Source organism: Palaemon carinicauda, chromosome 7, assembly GCF_036898095.1.
Source record: "Palaemon carinicauda isolate YSFRI2023 chromosome 7, ASM3689809v2, whole genome shotgun sequence".
In the NCBI taxonomy this organism is placed as follows: domain Eukaryota; kingdom Metazoa; phylum Arthropoda; class Malacostraca; order Decapoda; family Palaemonidae; genus Palaemon; species Palaemon carinicauda.
In genome coordinates, this window is record NC_090731.1 from 109,286,883 (window position 1) to 109,304,382 (window position 17,500).

Genomic DNA, 17,500 nt, shown 5'->3' on the forward strand with positions numbered 1-17,500 from the left:
TCCTCACTGGGCTATTTTCCCTATTGAAGCCCCTGGGTTTATAGTATCCTGGTTTTCCAACAAGGGTTGTAGCTTAGCAAGTAATAATAATAATAATAATAATAACAATAACAATGATAATAATAATATAGTGGGCCTGAACTGGCAGGTAGGGGTAGGAATAGGTATTATTCCATCCCTCTATTTTACCTGTCCGGTTTTACGCCACAATTTTGCAACACAACCACCCATCCATGTTTTTCTATTTTCAAAATCACAACTAGACTTTCACCTTTAATAATTATCGTCAGTTTTTGGGTGGTCGCTAGCCGTTTCCCAAGAAAATTATTCAGCTTCCTTGCCTCTCTTTTAGTATAACTCAACTAGTATGAGGTAATCCCATCTACACATTCTTTAATACTGCCTCACCCTAGGGTGAACTTTAATCACGTAGCCACTTGCCTTTCGGAAACCTCACTGGTCCCAGCAACTAGGTATAATACCTTATACTGTATATATATATATATATATATATATCTATATCTATATCTATATCTATATCTATATCTATATCTATATCTATATCTATATCTATATCTATATATATATATATATATATATATATATATATATATATATATATATATATATATATATATATATATACGTGTTTGTGTGTGTTTGAGAGAGAGAGAGAGAGAGAGAGAGAGAGAGAGAGAGAGAGAGAGAGAGAGAGAGAGAGAGAGAGAGAGAGAGTGTGTGTGAGTACTCTTCATTTTTCATTTTTTTTTTTTACCTTCCTCAGGAGCTTTGTGATCTTTTCTCCATGTTCCCAAAAAACCTGCTCGTTTTCTGAAGAATCGCAAGTAATACTTTGAGACGGCAGGAGTCCTTGGGATCTGTCAAAACCGTCTATCATTTTCCTCTGGAGCCGTGTCAGAGCCTCTGTCACTACTCTGACTGCATCGTATATTAGGGATGATTGTGCCTGAGGAAGAAATATAATATTGATTTCATTTGAGCTCTTAATTTTTTTTTTTATTTATTATTGTATTTGAAATAATAATAATAATAATAATAATAATAATAATAATAATAATAATAATAATAATAATAATAATAATAATAATAATAATAATAATAATAATAATAATAATTAACATTGATAGGCTCTATATACCACGGTGAGAAGTAGGAAAATTAGTCTTTAGCACAAGGGAAGATGAATGGCTAAAGGGTGTATAACAAGAAAACTTGATAAAGGAGAACAAAGTCCAAGAAAAATATAAGGATACGAAAAATTGGCGAGTAACGAAACGTGGCAATGGCTACAGAGAGGTAAACTTAAGGGGACCGTCCACTGTGGTGTTTTGACATAACTTTCAATTCGTTCTTTAGTTCCTTGTATTGTAGCCAACAATTCCTGTTGGCACGGGCCTTTCCCTTGTTTGGCCTGTAGGTAACCTGTAAAACCCAGAATGTTGGTTGTTATAACATAAGGGAAATTGAAAGGTTTTTAGCTGTAGAGACAGATGCAAAGAAAGTAAGGATGATGGTGGCAGTGGAAGGGGACCATCATGTTACGGAGTGGTAGTTTGAACGGTTGTAAGGCCTTTGAAATGTAGAGAAATGTTGCAGATAGGGTTGTCCAACCTTCACTCCCTAGGGTCCTTACGTGATATTTTAGTAGTAGAAAAAGTTATGAAAAAATACAGGGGATGATGTTGTTGTGGGATGTTGCAACAACAAGCCCCACACCCTGAATCACACCTACTGACAATTGTCTCCACAAAACAAAACTTTCCCCTTACGTTATCTAAAATCAGACTCTTATTTCCTTACAAACTAAAATGCTTAACTTAAACCAAAAAAATCACACTTACAACTAATCATAACACAAAATAGACATTAACCATACCACCATTCAAATAAACCCTCAAAATAAATAAAGCTTAAAACTTAACACTAATAAAAACAAATTTAATTTTACCACAACCCAAACTTCAAAACATAAAAACATATATATGTATATTTTATGGACACAAACACAGTCGTCCACACACTGCCAACTGTCTTTTGCAGCCAACTACCACAGCTTTGTGGTCAACAGTCCACTGGGTGGCAATTTGCCACAACCTCTTCCCCGATTGCGGTCGTGGTTATTATCATCATCATTATCATCATCATCAACAGTAATCGGAATCTCATTCGGTCTGGGTCATCAACAATTATCTAAATCAGACTAACAATATTAATTTCCTTGTTACAAGCCAGGTCGTCAACAATGAATTCCACATAAAATATCTCTCCAAAGGAGTAAGTCTCTCCAAGGAGGAATTGCAGCCTGCAAATGAAAAAAGAAAACCACTTACGAACACTCCTAGCTAACCAAACTATCACATTATATTCAAAGATAAATAATAAACTGTTACTATCATTCACAATCACGATATGCAAATATAAAGAAAACTGTACTTACTCAAAAAAATAACCAAATACTTCCACGCTGGTCAAGAAAAATAATAGTAAATCCAGCACTCGAATCACACAACTGCCTCAAGTCGCAGTCAATCAAAAAAAGCATTCGCTCCGAAACATTAACTACTGTCCTAACCTAGCTAAAAGGTAAAGAAACAGTCAATTATTCCAACAGTCTTTCTCACAACAAACAATCGATACACTAACTACTACTTCCTCGCTGAGTCTCTCTCTCTCTCTCTCTCTCTCTCTCTCTCTCTCTATTTGGCAAACAGAAAAAAATAAAAATAAATAAAAATTGATCCTCCACAATGTGTATAAGGCCTTACGGTGAGGGGATGATATGAATTTTGATGAGGATTTCAGAGGTAATATTACCTCTATGGAGGTAGGTTGGAGAGCTGTCTACCTGGCGTGTTGCGAGTTGATGTCCGCTTGTAGGTTACCCCTCAGTTGTATTGTCACCCTACATTCTAGTAGGTAGTGCAAGAGGGCCTGCTGCGGTGTAATGTCCCAATATTCACAGGGTCTTTCATTGTGTTCTAACATCTCTCAATTTTCTTTGCATCCCAGCCTGAGTCTGTGGATGCATACAGCCTACTCTCTCAGTCTGTGTCTGTCAATGAGGGAAGACACTTAGTCTGTCGGCCATTTGTACCATGTGGCAGAATAGGAGTTATTCCTTATCCACTTGTGCAGATCCTTGATTAGATTTTCTTTGAGCTGCGGCTTTATTTTATTTTTTTATTTGTTGCAGTGCAGGCTGTATGTGCACCTGTACTCTATCTATGTGTCTGGTGCTTTTGGCTAGCTCACCTGCTTACTCATTTCCTTGTATTCATATGTGACTGGGAATCCAGTTGAGAGTCACAGGTCGACCTCTTTCATTGTGCTGATATAAAAGTACTTTAATATCAGCTAGTAGAGCCTTGTTTTCCTTGTTCTTTTCTTGTTGTAAGGCTTGCATTGAGGGTCTTAAGTCAGTATGAATGATTACAGATCCTTTGTTTTCAATAGAGTGTTTTAGTGCTTGTTGTATTGCAACAAGCTCCTTCTGCATGGTGGAGGCATTGTTGGATGTTCTCCAGCAGGCCATGAAGTTATCGGAGTATACTGCAGCTCCTGTTGTCTGAATTCCAGGGTCTACAATACCATCAGTGTAGTAGGTCTGCACTCCATGTAGTTTCTGTACTTCTGATTGCTTCTTCCTAGGCCGCAGTTCTTAGTTCCTCTATTGTGCAGTCTACCTTTGCTCTATGAAGCTTAGTGTACCTAAAGGTCACCACTTCTTTCTTCCACGGTGGGATGTGTCTGGGCTTAGATGCAAAATGTCTTTGGCTATTCCCAGGCTCTTTGTGTTGTTGCTGTGATCCATGCCATAGGAGCATGGGGTCTGGACCTCAGGAGCTTTGGGTTTGGACCTCAGGGTGCGTTGTGAGCTCCTCTCGTACTCTCTTTTTTGTTATTGGGTCTCTGTCAGAGAGAAACATTTTTGCTATTGTGGACGCATTTATCTGTGCATTCCTGTCTTCTAGAGATGGCAGATCGGTTTCCAGCCTCATGTTGCACAGCCTTGTCCACATAGGACTCCTAGCATGAGTCTCGTGGCATTATTTTGAATTACCTCTACAGTGGCTTTTTGGGTGTCTGTCAGGCTTGTTAGGCTGAAAGCAGCATAGTCCACTAGAGTTCTGGAGCAGGCTAGACAGTACTTTTTTTTTATGTGTTCATTTGCTCCATCGTTTAGCTTTGACATGTATCTCATGGCTGCCAGTCTTGCATTTGCTCTTTCCTTGAGATACTTGATTTCCTCCTTGAAGGTACGTAGTCTGTCTATGACAACTCCTAAGTATGTTTAACTATTCACCCACTCTAGGGATTCAATTCCTATCGTGAGTGATTGTAAGGGATTTGGGGCTCTCATTGTCATAGCCTTTGTTTTTGCCTGTTTATTTTCAGTCCCAGCTCGTTTGACTTTTGGTTGATGTCATTCTGTGATCTCTGCATTCTTACCATTCTGACTGGCCTTCGTGCTGTTACACGTATATCATCCACATAGATGAATATCTCTACTCCTTCAGGGAGTTGAAGAGAGGCTATGTTTTCCATGAGTATGTAGAAAAGGAGGGGGCTGAGAATTCCTCCCGGTGAAGTTCCATTTTCCAAGTCATGAAAGGCTGATATCACTCCTTGGAATTTGACTCTGGCTTGTCTTCCTAGCACATAGTTCTTTGTCCATGTTAGTAGATGACCTTTTACTCTTTTTTTGGCCACCGATTGTAGCATTGCTGCTGTGCTGGCTAGCTCGAAGGGTTTCTCAAAGCCTATGATGACTGTAGTTGCCCTCTTCTGGTTTATATAGCTGAGAACATCTATAATGCAATCAGTGGTTCCAATTTCTTCCTGATATGCACATAGCTGTTTATGCAGCGGTTCAAATTTGTACTACATCCTGTTTAGTGCCACTTTTTCTCCTGTGTTTTCCATGCAGGATACTAGAGCTATTGGTCTCGGGTTTTCTGAATCCTTTGGCTTGGGTATTGGCAGAGTGTCCTGTTGCCTCAAGGTCTGGGGCCTTGTGTGCTCGAGGAATGTCTTGTTCATTAACCTCCGGAATGCGGTTTCTCCTGCTGGACCCATGTGTCTGATCAAGGTGTAGGTTATTCTGTCTACTCCTGGTGCAGTGTCTTTGCCTGTTTTGTACACTGCTCTCAGTTCCTCGATTGTTCATGGGGTGTCAATGTCATCCTGTAGTTGACAGGCTGTGTTGATCTCATCCCACCTAGCTGGCACCAGTTGCTCCTGAAGCATTCTCGTTTCAGGGGAGAGGTTAGCTGATCCTGTTCCGCTTGTGAAGGCTGTTGCAATCTTTTCTGCCTTCTCTTGGGGGTGTGGATGTATTGCAGCTGGTATCCTCTTTTTTCCAGCTACTCTGTTCAGCCATTTCCATAACTCGGAGAGAGATGCATACTGTGATAAGTTTGTGAACCATTTCATCCCTTTTTCTATTCTTATCTCATGAATTCTCTGTTGGATGTCCTTTATAACTGCTTGCAGTAGCTCTCTATTCTCTGCTGTGGCTCTTCTTCTGTAGAGTTTTGTGACCTTGATGAGTCATATTTTGAGTCTTATTATCTGAGCAGTAGTACCAGGAGTCCTTGTAGGTGTAGTTCCTTCTCCCTGCCTTCAGAGGCATTGCTGCGTTGTGAAATGCATTAACTAGGTCCTTTCCTAGTTGATCTATGTCCTCTGGAGGGTTGTAGTTTACTGCCCACTTTTCGAGGGCCAGTCAGAAGCTGACCCAGTCTGCCAGATCTTGATTCCATCTTGGTGGAGGTGGTGGTATTGGAGGTAATTGTTGCATCTTCAATTCTGTTACTGTGGCAAGGTGGTCACTAACCAACATTGAGTGCATTCGCCATCTGGTTAAGTGCCTGATTGCAGTTGTGTCAAAAGTTAGATTTTGTCTGCCTACTCTTATGTGTGTAGGGTGCCCTGTGTTTAGTAAGGAGACTCCTTCAAATTCCCCTAGGGCCAAGGCTATGTGCTCTCCTGAAGGGTTTGTTATTGATGGGGATGATAATATAGGATGATGTGCATTAAAATCCCCACATATAATTATTGGTGAGCCCTCTGTATGTGCAGAAAGCTGTGTCAGCTGCAGTTCTCCTGGTTCTTCTCTATTTATTTTTCTGTAGATCGTTTTATTGTTTCTATGTTACAGAAACATTTTGTACATGCTCTACAGATGTTTCAGCCAATTATTTTTACAATTAGTGAAGATAAATCGGTCTTTTAATGATGACCTCATCTTTACTGCGTCGTCTGCATGACTGAGTTTGACAGAATCGCCTATGTGTACTTAGTTTTGCATATAAATAGCGATTGGTAGAGGGTAGGCGAACGCAAACGAAATATGAGAAGAACAGCCAGAGTTTCCAAAGAAGTATAGAAGTTAGGCTGCATTTGTGCTTGTTTACTTGCATTCCGTATGTACATTGTGTTTTTCACAACCTCCTCGTGAATCTTTATAGCATAGCCAATGCTCCCTAAGGTCGAAGAGAAAACCAAAAGTAAGCAGAGAGCAACAAAAAAGAACCAAAAAGAAAGGAAATCATGAGATAGAGTAGAAAGTTCCAACATTCTAACTAAAACTCTGGCAATAATGAAAGGCCGTTGGCAACTCATGACATCCTTACACCAGGTGTATTAATAAACTTAGTGTTTAAATGCCTCATTTAGGCCTTTGTATAGGAATAAACATTTGTATAAAGTAAGCTTATCTTAATAATATTATGTTGATTTTTTTCAGAAAGAAAGCGAAAATTTATAGCAAATCTTTGGGAGCTTATAACTCAAAACATAACTATAAATACTTTATTGTTCGAATTTAGAGAGAAACATAATTTTTCAATGAAAAAATTTAATAAAAATCCCACAATTTTGTGTAACACACTTTTGATTTCCCTTTTTCTCTTCTTTTATGATAATTTTACGTCTAGCCGAAGAAAATTAAGAAAAAAATATCATTAAAAAAAAATAGAAATAAAAAGTCTGTCACACAGAATTATTCGGATTATAAAGTTTTTCTAGTATGATTCTCAATACAATTGGTGTCATACTAGTGGAGAAAAATGTACCTTTTTTTCTAACAAATCGTTTTTGATCAAATGACTTAAAACTTTTATATGATGAAGGTATTATAGTATCTAAAACATATATAAAATTGGTTTATTTTGAATTATTAAAAAAAAAATGGAGGAAATAGCGGACGGTCCCCATAAGATGGAAAATGAAGGGATGATAAAAGCAGTGCAAAATCAGGTCTTAGAACAATATATATTAAAAGAGCAATACATGGAAATAACATCTTGTTAAAGTGCAAGAAATTTATGGTAAAACAAGAAACTATAAAGCCTGTCGACAATTAATGTTCAGCTCTTGCACATAATCAATATATGAAATAACAATACAATGGCTAAAGCTCTCCATTGGAGTATGCAAAAAATACCAAATACTCGTACCATGCAGTAATAAATGGTACGGCTGTCTACCTTAAGGTGTGGTAGAAAATTATCGGGCAAAATCTCCCTGTGACTACAGTATGAAGACTGACAGGATGATACAAGCACATTGATAAGACATCACTCTTGTCAACACAACAACGAAGGAGGTATCACTCATAGATGTTGCAGTACTGTGGTAATCAAGAGGGGAAAATAAGGGCAGAGAGAAAATAGAACAGAACCAACTCTTACAAATTGAATTGAGAAGGCCATAGATATGCAATTGGAAGTGGTGCCAATAACCAATGAAGAACTCAGGATCATGCTTAAATCATGAAATGGGAATCTTGAGAAAGTAGGAGCAGATATATAGCTTATGAACCAATAAAAGAATTATAGTAGTATCATGAGAGAGCACCAAGGTTTGAGGCACAAATCAAAACTGCATGATGGACTGGTCAGTAGAGGATTTCAAGATTTATTCGTGTCTTTAAGATTTATATAATCCTATTGTGGCTAAGCAGATGCAAAATAGCAACGAATTGTTTTAAATTTCTTGGAATATGGTTTAATAAAGGCAATAAAAATTGGTTTCAAGTGTTGTGTTGTGTGATAGCCATGTGAATAAAGATTGTGATTGGTGGATGCAATGTTTTTGTGAAAATTGGATGTAGTTTAGCACTGAATAGGGTTCTAAAAGCAGTGGATATTATACCCATGTCGAGTGAAAAGGCTCAATATAAAATATCAGTGAAAATGGGTTACGATGTATAATATATATACATATATATATATATATATATATATATATATATATATATATATATATATATATATATATATATGTACATATATATATATATATATATATATATATATATATATATATACACATATATATATATATATATATATATATATATATATATATATATATATATATATATATATATATATATATATATATATATATATATATATAATATATATATATATATATATATATATATATATATATATATAATATATATATATATATATATATATATATATGTATATATATATATATATATATATATATATATAAACATATATACAAACACACACATATATACACACACACACACACACACACACACACATATATATATATATATATATATATATATATATATATATATATATATATATATATATATATATATATATATATATATATATATATGTCACCAATCTGCCGAATTGGCATCTTAATTTTGTATATAGATCTAATTTTCATTTTTTGTGGAAATGTAAAGTTCATTCCTGAACCTGTTTTTAAGATCCCTGGCTGTATCATTAGTTATCCCGTTTTCAGAGTCCTTTTGTTTTCCCCGCCTTCTTTAAGTTTTCTTCAGACCACCTATTTCATGCATAGTTAGTTTCACCTGGTCCTCTACTGTGATAAGTGTCCTATTGGAGTAGCTGTCTTCTTATTCTTCAGTTTGTAATGTATTAATGTTCTTTTATATAAATCTTGAGTGAACCTTAGTGAAACTGATAATGTAACTTATATTTAGAATTTAGTATATTAAGGTTTATTGATTTTGGTATTTGTGCGGTGCAGGATTGTTTGAGTGTTTCCTGGTTTATGCTGTAAGAAAGCGATTAACGTAATTATGTAAACTGTTTCAATATTGAATATTAAAATGTTAAATTTTGTTTTGTTTTGAAATTAAACCTTTTCTTACTTATTTTATGTGACCTATGGAAGAACTTTTTATTCTCTGAACCTTGGCCATAAAGCCGTCACATAAATTGGGGGCCTGACTGGGCCTGACCGTGATATATCTCTTTTACCGTGTTGAGGATTCATTCAGTTAGACAATTGTCGTCGCAAATAGTGTTCAATAATTTTAGTTTCACTCAACATTAATTGTAAACATTCTGAATACCTGTTATTAGGGTTAATGATATATATGCGTGCGCTGTGAAACCATTTTCGTATGTTTGGTTATAGACGGTTTTCTCTTTTGGGTAATATTATTGCAGTAGTATATTTTTCCTTTTCGCCCTAACCGAGTCGACGACTCCTCGAGACTCACGAGAGCTATCCGGAAGCTCTTATCCATATTTTGTCCTTATATGATTACAACTACGACTTGAGCAGTCATTTACCCTGGGTTGGACGATACCAGGATCGCGTAATTTTGACGATAGGTGAGGAACCGTTTAAACCTTTATTTACTTTATTTTTTCTCTGCGCCGACATTCAAGTTTGTAAGTTGTCATTCAAGTTGTTTGGAGTAAATAACGCTTGTTTAAGACCAACGAGTTATTGCCTTAGTTCCTCCATATCAGCTTGAATCGGAAATGTAAAAATTGTTTTCATTCCCTCGTGTTCTTTATTACCTTTAACTTTCGAATCGGGACTGTCCCTTTTCCCTAAAAATCCTAAAATAATCTTATTACTTGTAATGCTTGTTGTTTAATTTTGTCGGGAAACTATAAACTCGCTAACATGATAATTTTGTATTGTGGTTTGTAATGCATTTACTTGAATGGCAGCAGGAACGTGTTAGTCTATTAGAATTGTAAAATAGGAATTCAATTGTTTACTAAAGGAAGTTTTCTTTAACTTTAACCATGGCTCAATTTAACGTTCAGAAGTTTGCTGCGGATCCCTCTGCTGAGTTAGCTAGTATCCCAAATGCTAAGAAACTAGAGCTTCTCGAGTTAGCTAGTCATTTGTCAATTGCAACTAGGAGTAGCATGCGGAAGAATGAAATTCGCAACCAGATTCTTGAGCATTATATGCGTGTGGGTAAACTAGGCAATGAAGCTAGACAGTATATAATTCGTGAACCAGCAGTACTAGCCCACGAGCAGCAGTTAGAATATGAGCGCATTTCCCTTGAACGCGAGAAACTTGCGGCACAGAAATTAGAATCTGAGAGATCAGAGGAAGCTCAAAGGTTAGAGTCAGAGAGACAAATGTCGAAGCTTAAATTAGAATTCGAGATAGAGAAAGCTAGACTTCAGTTAACTTTAGAGAGAGAGAAAGAAAAAATGGACTATGAAGCGTCGATAGCAGTTAAATTTGAACATGAAAAAGCAAAGCTTTCTAGAGAGAATAAGGAACATGAAATTTTGGTTTTGGAAGCTCAGGAGAAACTCTTTGATTTAGCAAAAAACATTAAGTTGGTTCCCACATTCATAGATTATGACCCTGAAGATTATTTTAAGACTTTTGAAGAGACTGCCTTGCATTTTGATTGACCACGCGATCAGTGGGTTTGGCATTAAGGCCGAAATTAACTGGGAAAGCTGCGAAAGTTTGTAGACATCTCGAAAATACTACAGATTACCAGAATGTTAAACAAGCAATCTTGGATGCTTTTTCAATCTCTGTCGAGGGATATATTCAGACCTTTCGTAACAAAACTAAGTTTACAACACAAACCTATGTAGAATTCGCTTCAGAGAAATTAAGGGAGTTTAGGAAATGGGTAAAATCTGCTGCAGTAAGTACTTTTGCTGAATTAGAGAATTTGATTGTACTTGAGTTTAAACGAAAGCTTCCTTTGAACATTATGATGTATTTAGAGGATAAGGAAGAAAAAGACTTGTTAAAGGCAGCTTCTCTAGCAGACACTTACTATTTAATACATAAATTTGGCAACAGTAAGAGAATCGACCAGAATGTAAAACCATTTCCAGCTAAAAACTCTGAAACTCTGACTGATATGGCAAAAGCATCTAATGTTCGTTGTAGTTATTGTAAGAAAGACGGTCACATAATTGAAAACTGTCCAGATCCTAAATGTAAAACTTCCTTGCCTTTTCGGAACCCATTTAACCCTTTTCTTAACTTTAAAGGTAAAACAGATGGTCAGATTAAGCATGTCTCCCATATCAATTCTGAAAAGCCTGTAAATCCATATGATGATTTTACTTTTGATGGAACTGTAGCTTTGAACTCTGATGGGGATAAATATAAAGTCAGGATACTTCGTGACACAGGTGCTTCGCAAAGTTTACTTTTGAGAAATGCTCTCCCAAATATTGAAGCTAACGTAACTAATGAACATGTTCTCGTGAAAGACCTTTCACAAATATCTAAAGTTCCCTTTGCTAATGTTCATCTTGATTGTCCTATAAAGAAGGGCAATGTGCTGGTAGGCATAAGAGATATTGAATTTCCAGTAAAAGGTGTAACTTTATTATTGGCTAATGACCTTGCAGGACGTTTGGTAGTTCCCAATTTTATTGTAATGGAAAACCTGTAGATGAAAACATTAAACCTGATCCTGATTGCTCTGTAAATCCTTTTGTGTTGTCACTCGTAGCCAGAAATCTAGTTCGGATGAATCTAAAGTCACTTCTGTAAATTTTGAAGCACAAAATGTTATGAGTAGAGATAACCTTATTAAAGCTCAGAAGCACGCTAACACTTTAAGTAGGCTTCATGACCAAGCGGTTTCTAGAAGTGAGATTAGCAAATCCCCATGTTTTTACTTTGAATCTGATTTGTTAATGAGCTTTTACCGTTCCCCTAAGAGATCTAGTGAAGACACCTGGAGCGAAAAGCGACAAATTGTGCTACTTCTTTCTGTTAGGAAGTCTGTAATGGAAATAGCTCATGATGCCTATAAAGGACATTTAAGAATTCATAAGACCTATTGTAAGATTTTGAATAGTTTCTTTTGGCCTAATATGAAAAAGGATTTAGCAGAATTTGTTCGCACTTGTCATGTATGTCAGATATCAGGGAAACCTAACCAGGTAATACCCAAGGCACCTTTACAACCGATCTTAGTCCCTGATGAACCTTTCAGTAAGATAATTATTGATAACGTTGGTCCTTTACCAAAAACCAAGAAAGGTAATCAATACTTGCTCACTATAATATGTCCTACGACCCGATACCCTATTGCCATCCCTCTTCGTAACATTTCTGCTAAGAACATTGCTAATTCTTTACTGAAAGTTTTCACGAATTTCGGTATCCCAAATGAAATACAAAGGGATCGAGGTTCAAATTTCACCAGTGACCTTTTTGCCCAGGTACTTAAAGAACTAAATATTAAACAAACTTTGTCTGCTGCCTATCACCCAGAGTCTCAGGGTGCCCTCGAGCGTTGTCACCAAACTTTCAAGAGTATGCTTAGGAAATTTTGTGTTGAAAGTCAACTTGAGTGGGATGAGGGCATTGATTTTCTTCTATTTGCTATCAGGGAAGTTCCCCATGAGTCCCTTGGTTTTTCACCCTACGAGATGTTGTTTGAGAGGTCAGTTAGAGGACCTCTTTCAGTAATTAAAGAGGAATGGTTGAACACCCCTTCTGAGTCTAGCCAAACCATTCAACAATATATGAATAAACTTAAAAGCACATTAATGCAGGTTAGGAAAATTGCTGGGGAGAAATTAAGGGATAAACAGATCTTAATCAAGAGAAACTATGATAAAGCTTGTAAAGTCAGAAAATTTAAACCTAATGACCTTGTGTTAGCCTACCTTCCTGTCCCTGGTTCCCCTCTTAAAACTAAGTTTTGTGGGCCCTATCCCATCATAAAAAATGTAAACAATAATATCTACATTATCAGAACTCCAAATCGTAGAAAACCCACTCAGATTATTCATGTTAATTTACTCAAGGCTTATCACTCTAGGGAAACTGGAAATGGTTCTAGTGTGACAGTTTTAAGGTAGAGACACCAGGAGAGGACAATTAATTGGAAGACCTTATTGCTTCCTCCATGCCACAAACCAATACAGAGGTTCTAAATGACCTGGATCTATTCTTGAGCCACCTCTCTCCTTGGCAGTCGCAAGACTTAAAGAATGTAATCTCTAGCCATTCAACTCTCTTAAATGATTTTCCCAGGAAAAGTGATTTGCTGCTACATGACATCGAGCTGGTTCCTGGTACAACACCCATTCGTCAGCAGTCCTATCGTGTGGGTCCTGAGAAGAAGAGCAAAATGAAGGAGGAAGTCGAATATCTTCTCCGGCATGGTCTAGCAAGACCGAGTAAATCACCATGGGCTTCACCTTGCATACTAGTTCCAAAAAAGGACGGTAGCTATAGATTTTGTACAGACTATAGAAAGATTAATAATGTCACCATTAAAGATTCCTACCCTTTGCCACTCATTGATGATTTAATTGATTCAGTAGGACAAGCCAAGTTTGTAACGAAGATAGACTTCTTAAAGGGCTATTATCAGGTAGGATTAAGTGAAAGAGCTAAGTTAGTATCTGCTTTCATTACACCCTTTGGACTCTTTCAGTACGAGGAAATGCCTTTTGGCCTTACCATCGCCTCATCTACCTTTCAGCGCCTTGTAAACTTCATCATCCAAGATTTGGAAGGGGTTTATTGTTACCTTGATGATATAATAGTCACTGGACAGACTTGGGAAGAACGTTTGAATAGGCTTAAGTGTTTGTTCCGTAGGTTAGAAGAGGCTGGATTAACCATAAATCTTTAAAAATCTGTCTTTCGTAAAGCTACTGTTACCTACTTGGGCCACATTGTTGGGGATGGTAATGTTCGACCAAAAACTGCCAATGTAGAAGCTGTTCTAGAGTACCCTGTTCCGACCACCAGAAAGTCCTTACAAAGATTCTTAGGGTTAGCCTCATACTACAGGAGATTCTGTAAGAACTTTTCTTCAGTTGCTGCCCCTTTAACATCCCTAACCAGTCCCAAAGTTAAATTCATTTGGACTGAAGAATGTCAAGCCTCTTTTGAAGCCTTAAAGCTGTTTTTGATAAACAACCCTGTTCTTAAATCCCCAGATTTTAACAAGCCTTTTATGCAATATCCCTAAAGATATATTAAGGATTCTCGCGCCAGGAGTTAGAATTCTGGAGACCTACGGTTAATTCACTGGGATTATCACTGTAGAAAATATCCCTTGGAAAGCTACTTAAAGGAATCTCCCATCAGGACGACATGGCTATCTCACCCAAAAATAGACTTTTCACTTTGCTCCAAATCCGTTATGTTTACCGAAATTTGTTACCAGTTGGCATTAGGTGGTAAAATTTCACCATAAACCAATGATAGTTTACATAAAACAAAAATTGTAAAACTACTAAAGTTTGTTGCACAAAAATACAAAAGCTGCAATTAACATAGAAATTATGTTAGAATTAACTTTGTTAGTAAGTAACTAGGTAATTTTGTAGATTTCATTTGCCTAACCTAATTCAGGTAAGCAGTCAAAATGCCTCTGGACATTGAACATCCATAGAAGCTCAGAATTGTTGCATAACCCAATTCTGTTGCAACATGATGGCGACAGTGGTGTGAGTAATTCAAGATTTATATAGAAGCTTTAGGTAATGTGAAAGATGCACAGAAGAAGGTGTTATTATTGCACACAGCTGGTAGAGAGGTTCGGGAAGTGTTTAAGACACCACAACCTACCAATAACACTAGTGCAGCTACAATTAAGGCTCTTACCACATATTATGCCCCTCAGCACAGGCATATCAGAAAGGACAGGAAAGCCTAGATGCATTTGTGACTACACTTAAAAATTGAGCTGTTTCATGTGAATTTCTAAAGTTAGAAAATGTTATCATAGATCATGTTATTGCCCATTGCACGTCACAAGAGCTAAGATAAAAATTGCTGCAAGATAAAGATTTAACACTAGAGAAGGTATTGATTATAGGCAGAGCTTTAGAAACAATCAAATAGGCAAAGTAATGTAATAAGTAGTTCTCCAAACAATAGAATGGAAAATTCTAGAATTAGCAAGATAGGCTCTAAGTTGAAAGACAATGAGAATCAGAGGAAGAATACTTAAGGCCTAGTCAAAGGAAATTGCCAAACTCTAATGCTCACAATTATCAGAATCAGACCTATACGCAGAAACAATAGGAAAAACCCAAATGCTATAGGTGTGGTAAACTGATCATCTTGCATACAAAGCAAGGAAATGCCCTGCTACAAGACAAACATGCCAGAATTTTAGAAAGACGGGACATTTTTCAAATGTTTGTAGATTCCCTAAGTAGAATGCAAAGAAAATAGATGCAGCAATTGATACTATAGGCCAAGAAAATAATGCGAAAAATGTTCACGATAATCAGGATAGGTCTGAAAATGAGTTTGCGTTTGGCATTAATTCCGTCAACAAAGGTGCAAAGAAACACATTGGTAAAAGTCATCATGAATGGTAAACCAGTTATAATGCAAGTTGACACAACAGCTGATGTATCAATAATGTCTAAGAAAAAAGCTAAAACCATTCCTAATTTGTTACTAGAAGGTACAAAGTGGAAAACTTGGGTTTTGTAATTAATGGAAAAGGTATTCACAAGACTAAGGAGAAAATTAAAGCAATGCCATCAAAGAATTTACCAGAAAAAGTTTAGGAATTGCAATCATTTTTAGGTTTCATGGAAATTTCATTCGGAATTTATTTTACAATCACACATCCATTGTATAACTCAGTGAATAAGGGTGTAGAGTGGAATTGGACCAAAGATTGTTAGGAATCTTTTGAAAGAATCAAGCAGGAAATAACATCACCTACATTTCTGGTATATTAGCAAATGGATTTACTAGTTCAATTACTTTGTGGTGCATCGAACATAGGTTTAGGTGCAGTATTATCTCATGTAAAGCTGTATGGAATAGAAAAGTCAATTGCTTTCGCTTCTAGAGTATTAAACAACGCAGAAAAGAATTACTCTCCAATAGAAAAAGAAGGTTTAGCATAAGTTTAGGTGCAGTATTATCTCATGTAAAGCTGTATGGAATAGAAAAGTCAATTGCTTTCGCTTCTAGAGTATTAAACAACGCAGAAAAGAATTACTCTCCAATAGAAAAAGAAGGTTTAGCATAAGTGTATGGAGTTAAGAAATTTCATATATCTTTATGGAAGGAAAAAGTTCACACTTGTTACAGATAATAAACCTCTGTTAGCAATATTTGGTCCAAAAGCAACTTTACCTATGTTGGTAGCTGCAAGACTTCAACGTTGGGCAATTACATTAGCCGGATGTCATTATGATATAGAATATCGTCTTATATCAAAGAGGGGCAATGCAGATGCTTTATTTAAATTTCCAGTATATTGCTAGTTTCAGTACATGATGTACCCATTACAGGCAAGGATATAGCACACAATATCAAGAAAGACCAAATACTCAATTCGGTCTTAGAGAGTTCAAGGGCAGGTAGGGACTAATGTAGAAATGAAGCAAATTGTCAACCCTATAAAGATATACAGAATGAATTCAGCATAGCACAAGGCTGTATAATGAAAGAGTAAAGAGTAATTATTCCTAGTTCACTGAGGAATAAGGTTTTGTCTGAAATACATGAAGATCACCCAGGGGTTGTTAGATCAGAGTCTATTGCAAGGACTTTTGTTTGGTGGCCAGGTGTAGAAAGATATATTGAATTGTTTGTAAGAAATTATATGAATTGTGTTACACAACAGAACAACCATCAGTTTCCTGGAATGCAGGTATCCATGGCAAAGAGTGCACATAGACTTTCCAGGGCCTTTCTTAGGTTATTTGTTTTTGATAGTTGCAGATGCTTACAGTAAGTGGCCAGAAGTAATTCCAATGAAGACAACATCTTACACAACTGTAAAAGAATTAATTAAATTTTTTTTCTACACATGGTATACCAGAAAGAACTGTAACTGATAATGGTCCACAGTTTACCTCACAGAAATTCCAAGAATTTTGTGAAGTGAATTGTATTAAATATGCATTCTCAGCAACGTATCATCCTTCCATGAATGAAGAGGCTTTAAGATTTGTTAAAAAATTTAAGAATAACATGAAGTGTGGGAAAGCAAATACAAATAACATATTTTGTAATGTGTCAAAGTTTGTATTGTCTTATAAAACGACAGCGCACAGTACAACAGGTGTGACACCATCAAATTTGTTGATGGGGAGCAGGATTAGGTGTAAGTTAGATTTGTTGTGTCCAAGTTTACAAAGTGATTTGGAAGAAAAAGGGTATAAGCAATTAGAAAGTCTCTGAAAAGTAAGACAATTTTACCCTTATTCTAATG

General features: G+C 36.3%; 1 protein-coding gene across 3 annotated transcripts in view; it reads right to left on the reverse strand.

Annotated features, from left to right (window-relative positions):
* Positions 1-17,500, reverse strand: part of LOC137643983 (glutamate receptor 1-like) — a 932,732-nt gene that overhangs the window by 328,309 nt on the left and 586,923 nt on the right. For all 3 annotated transcript variants that reach the window (XM_068376815.1, XM_068376816.1, XM_068376814.1), the window contains exon 7: positions 776-967. In XM_068376815.1, coding sequence (XP_068232916.1) covers positions 776-967 — 192 coding nt within the window. The remainder of the gene's footprint in view (positions 1-775; positions 968-17,500) is intronic.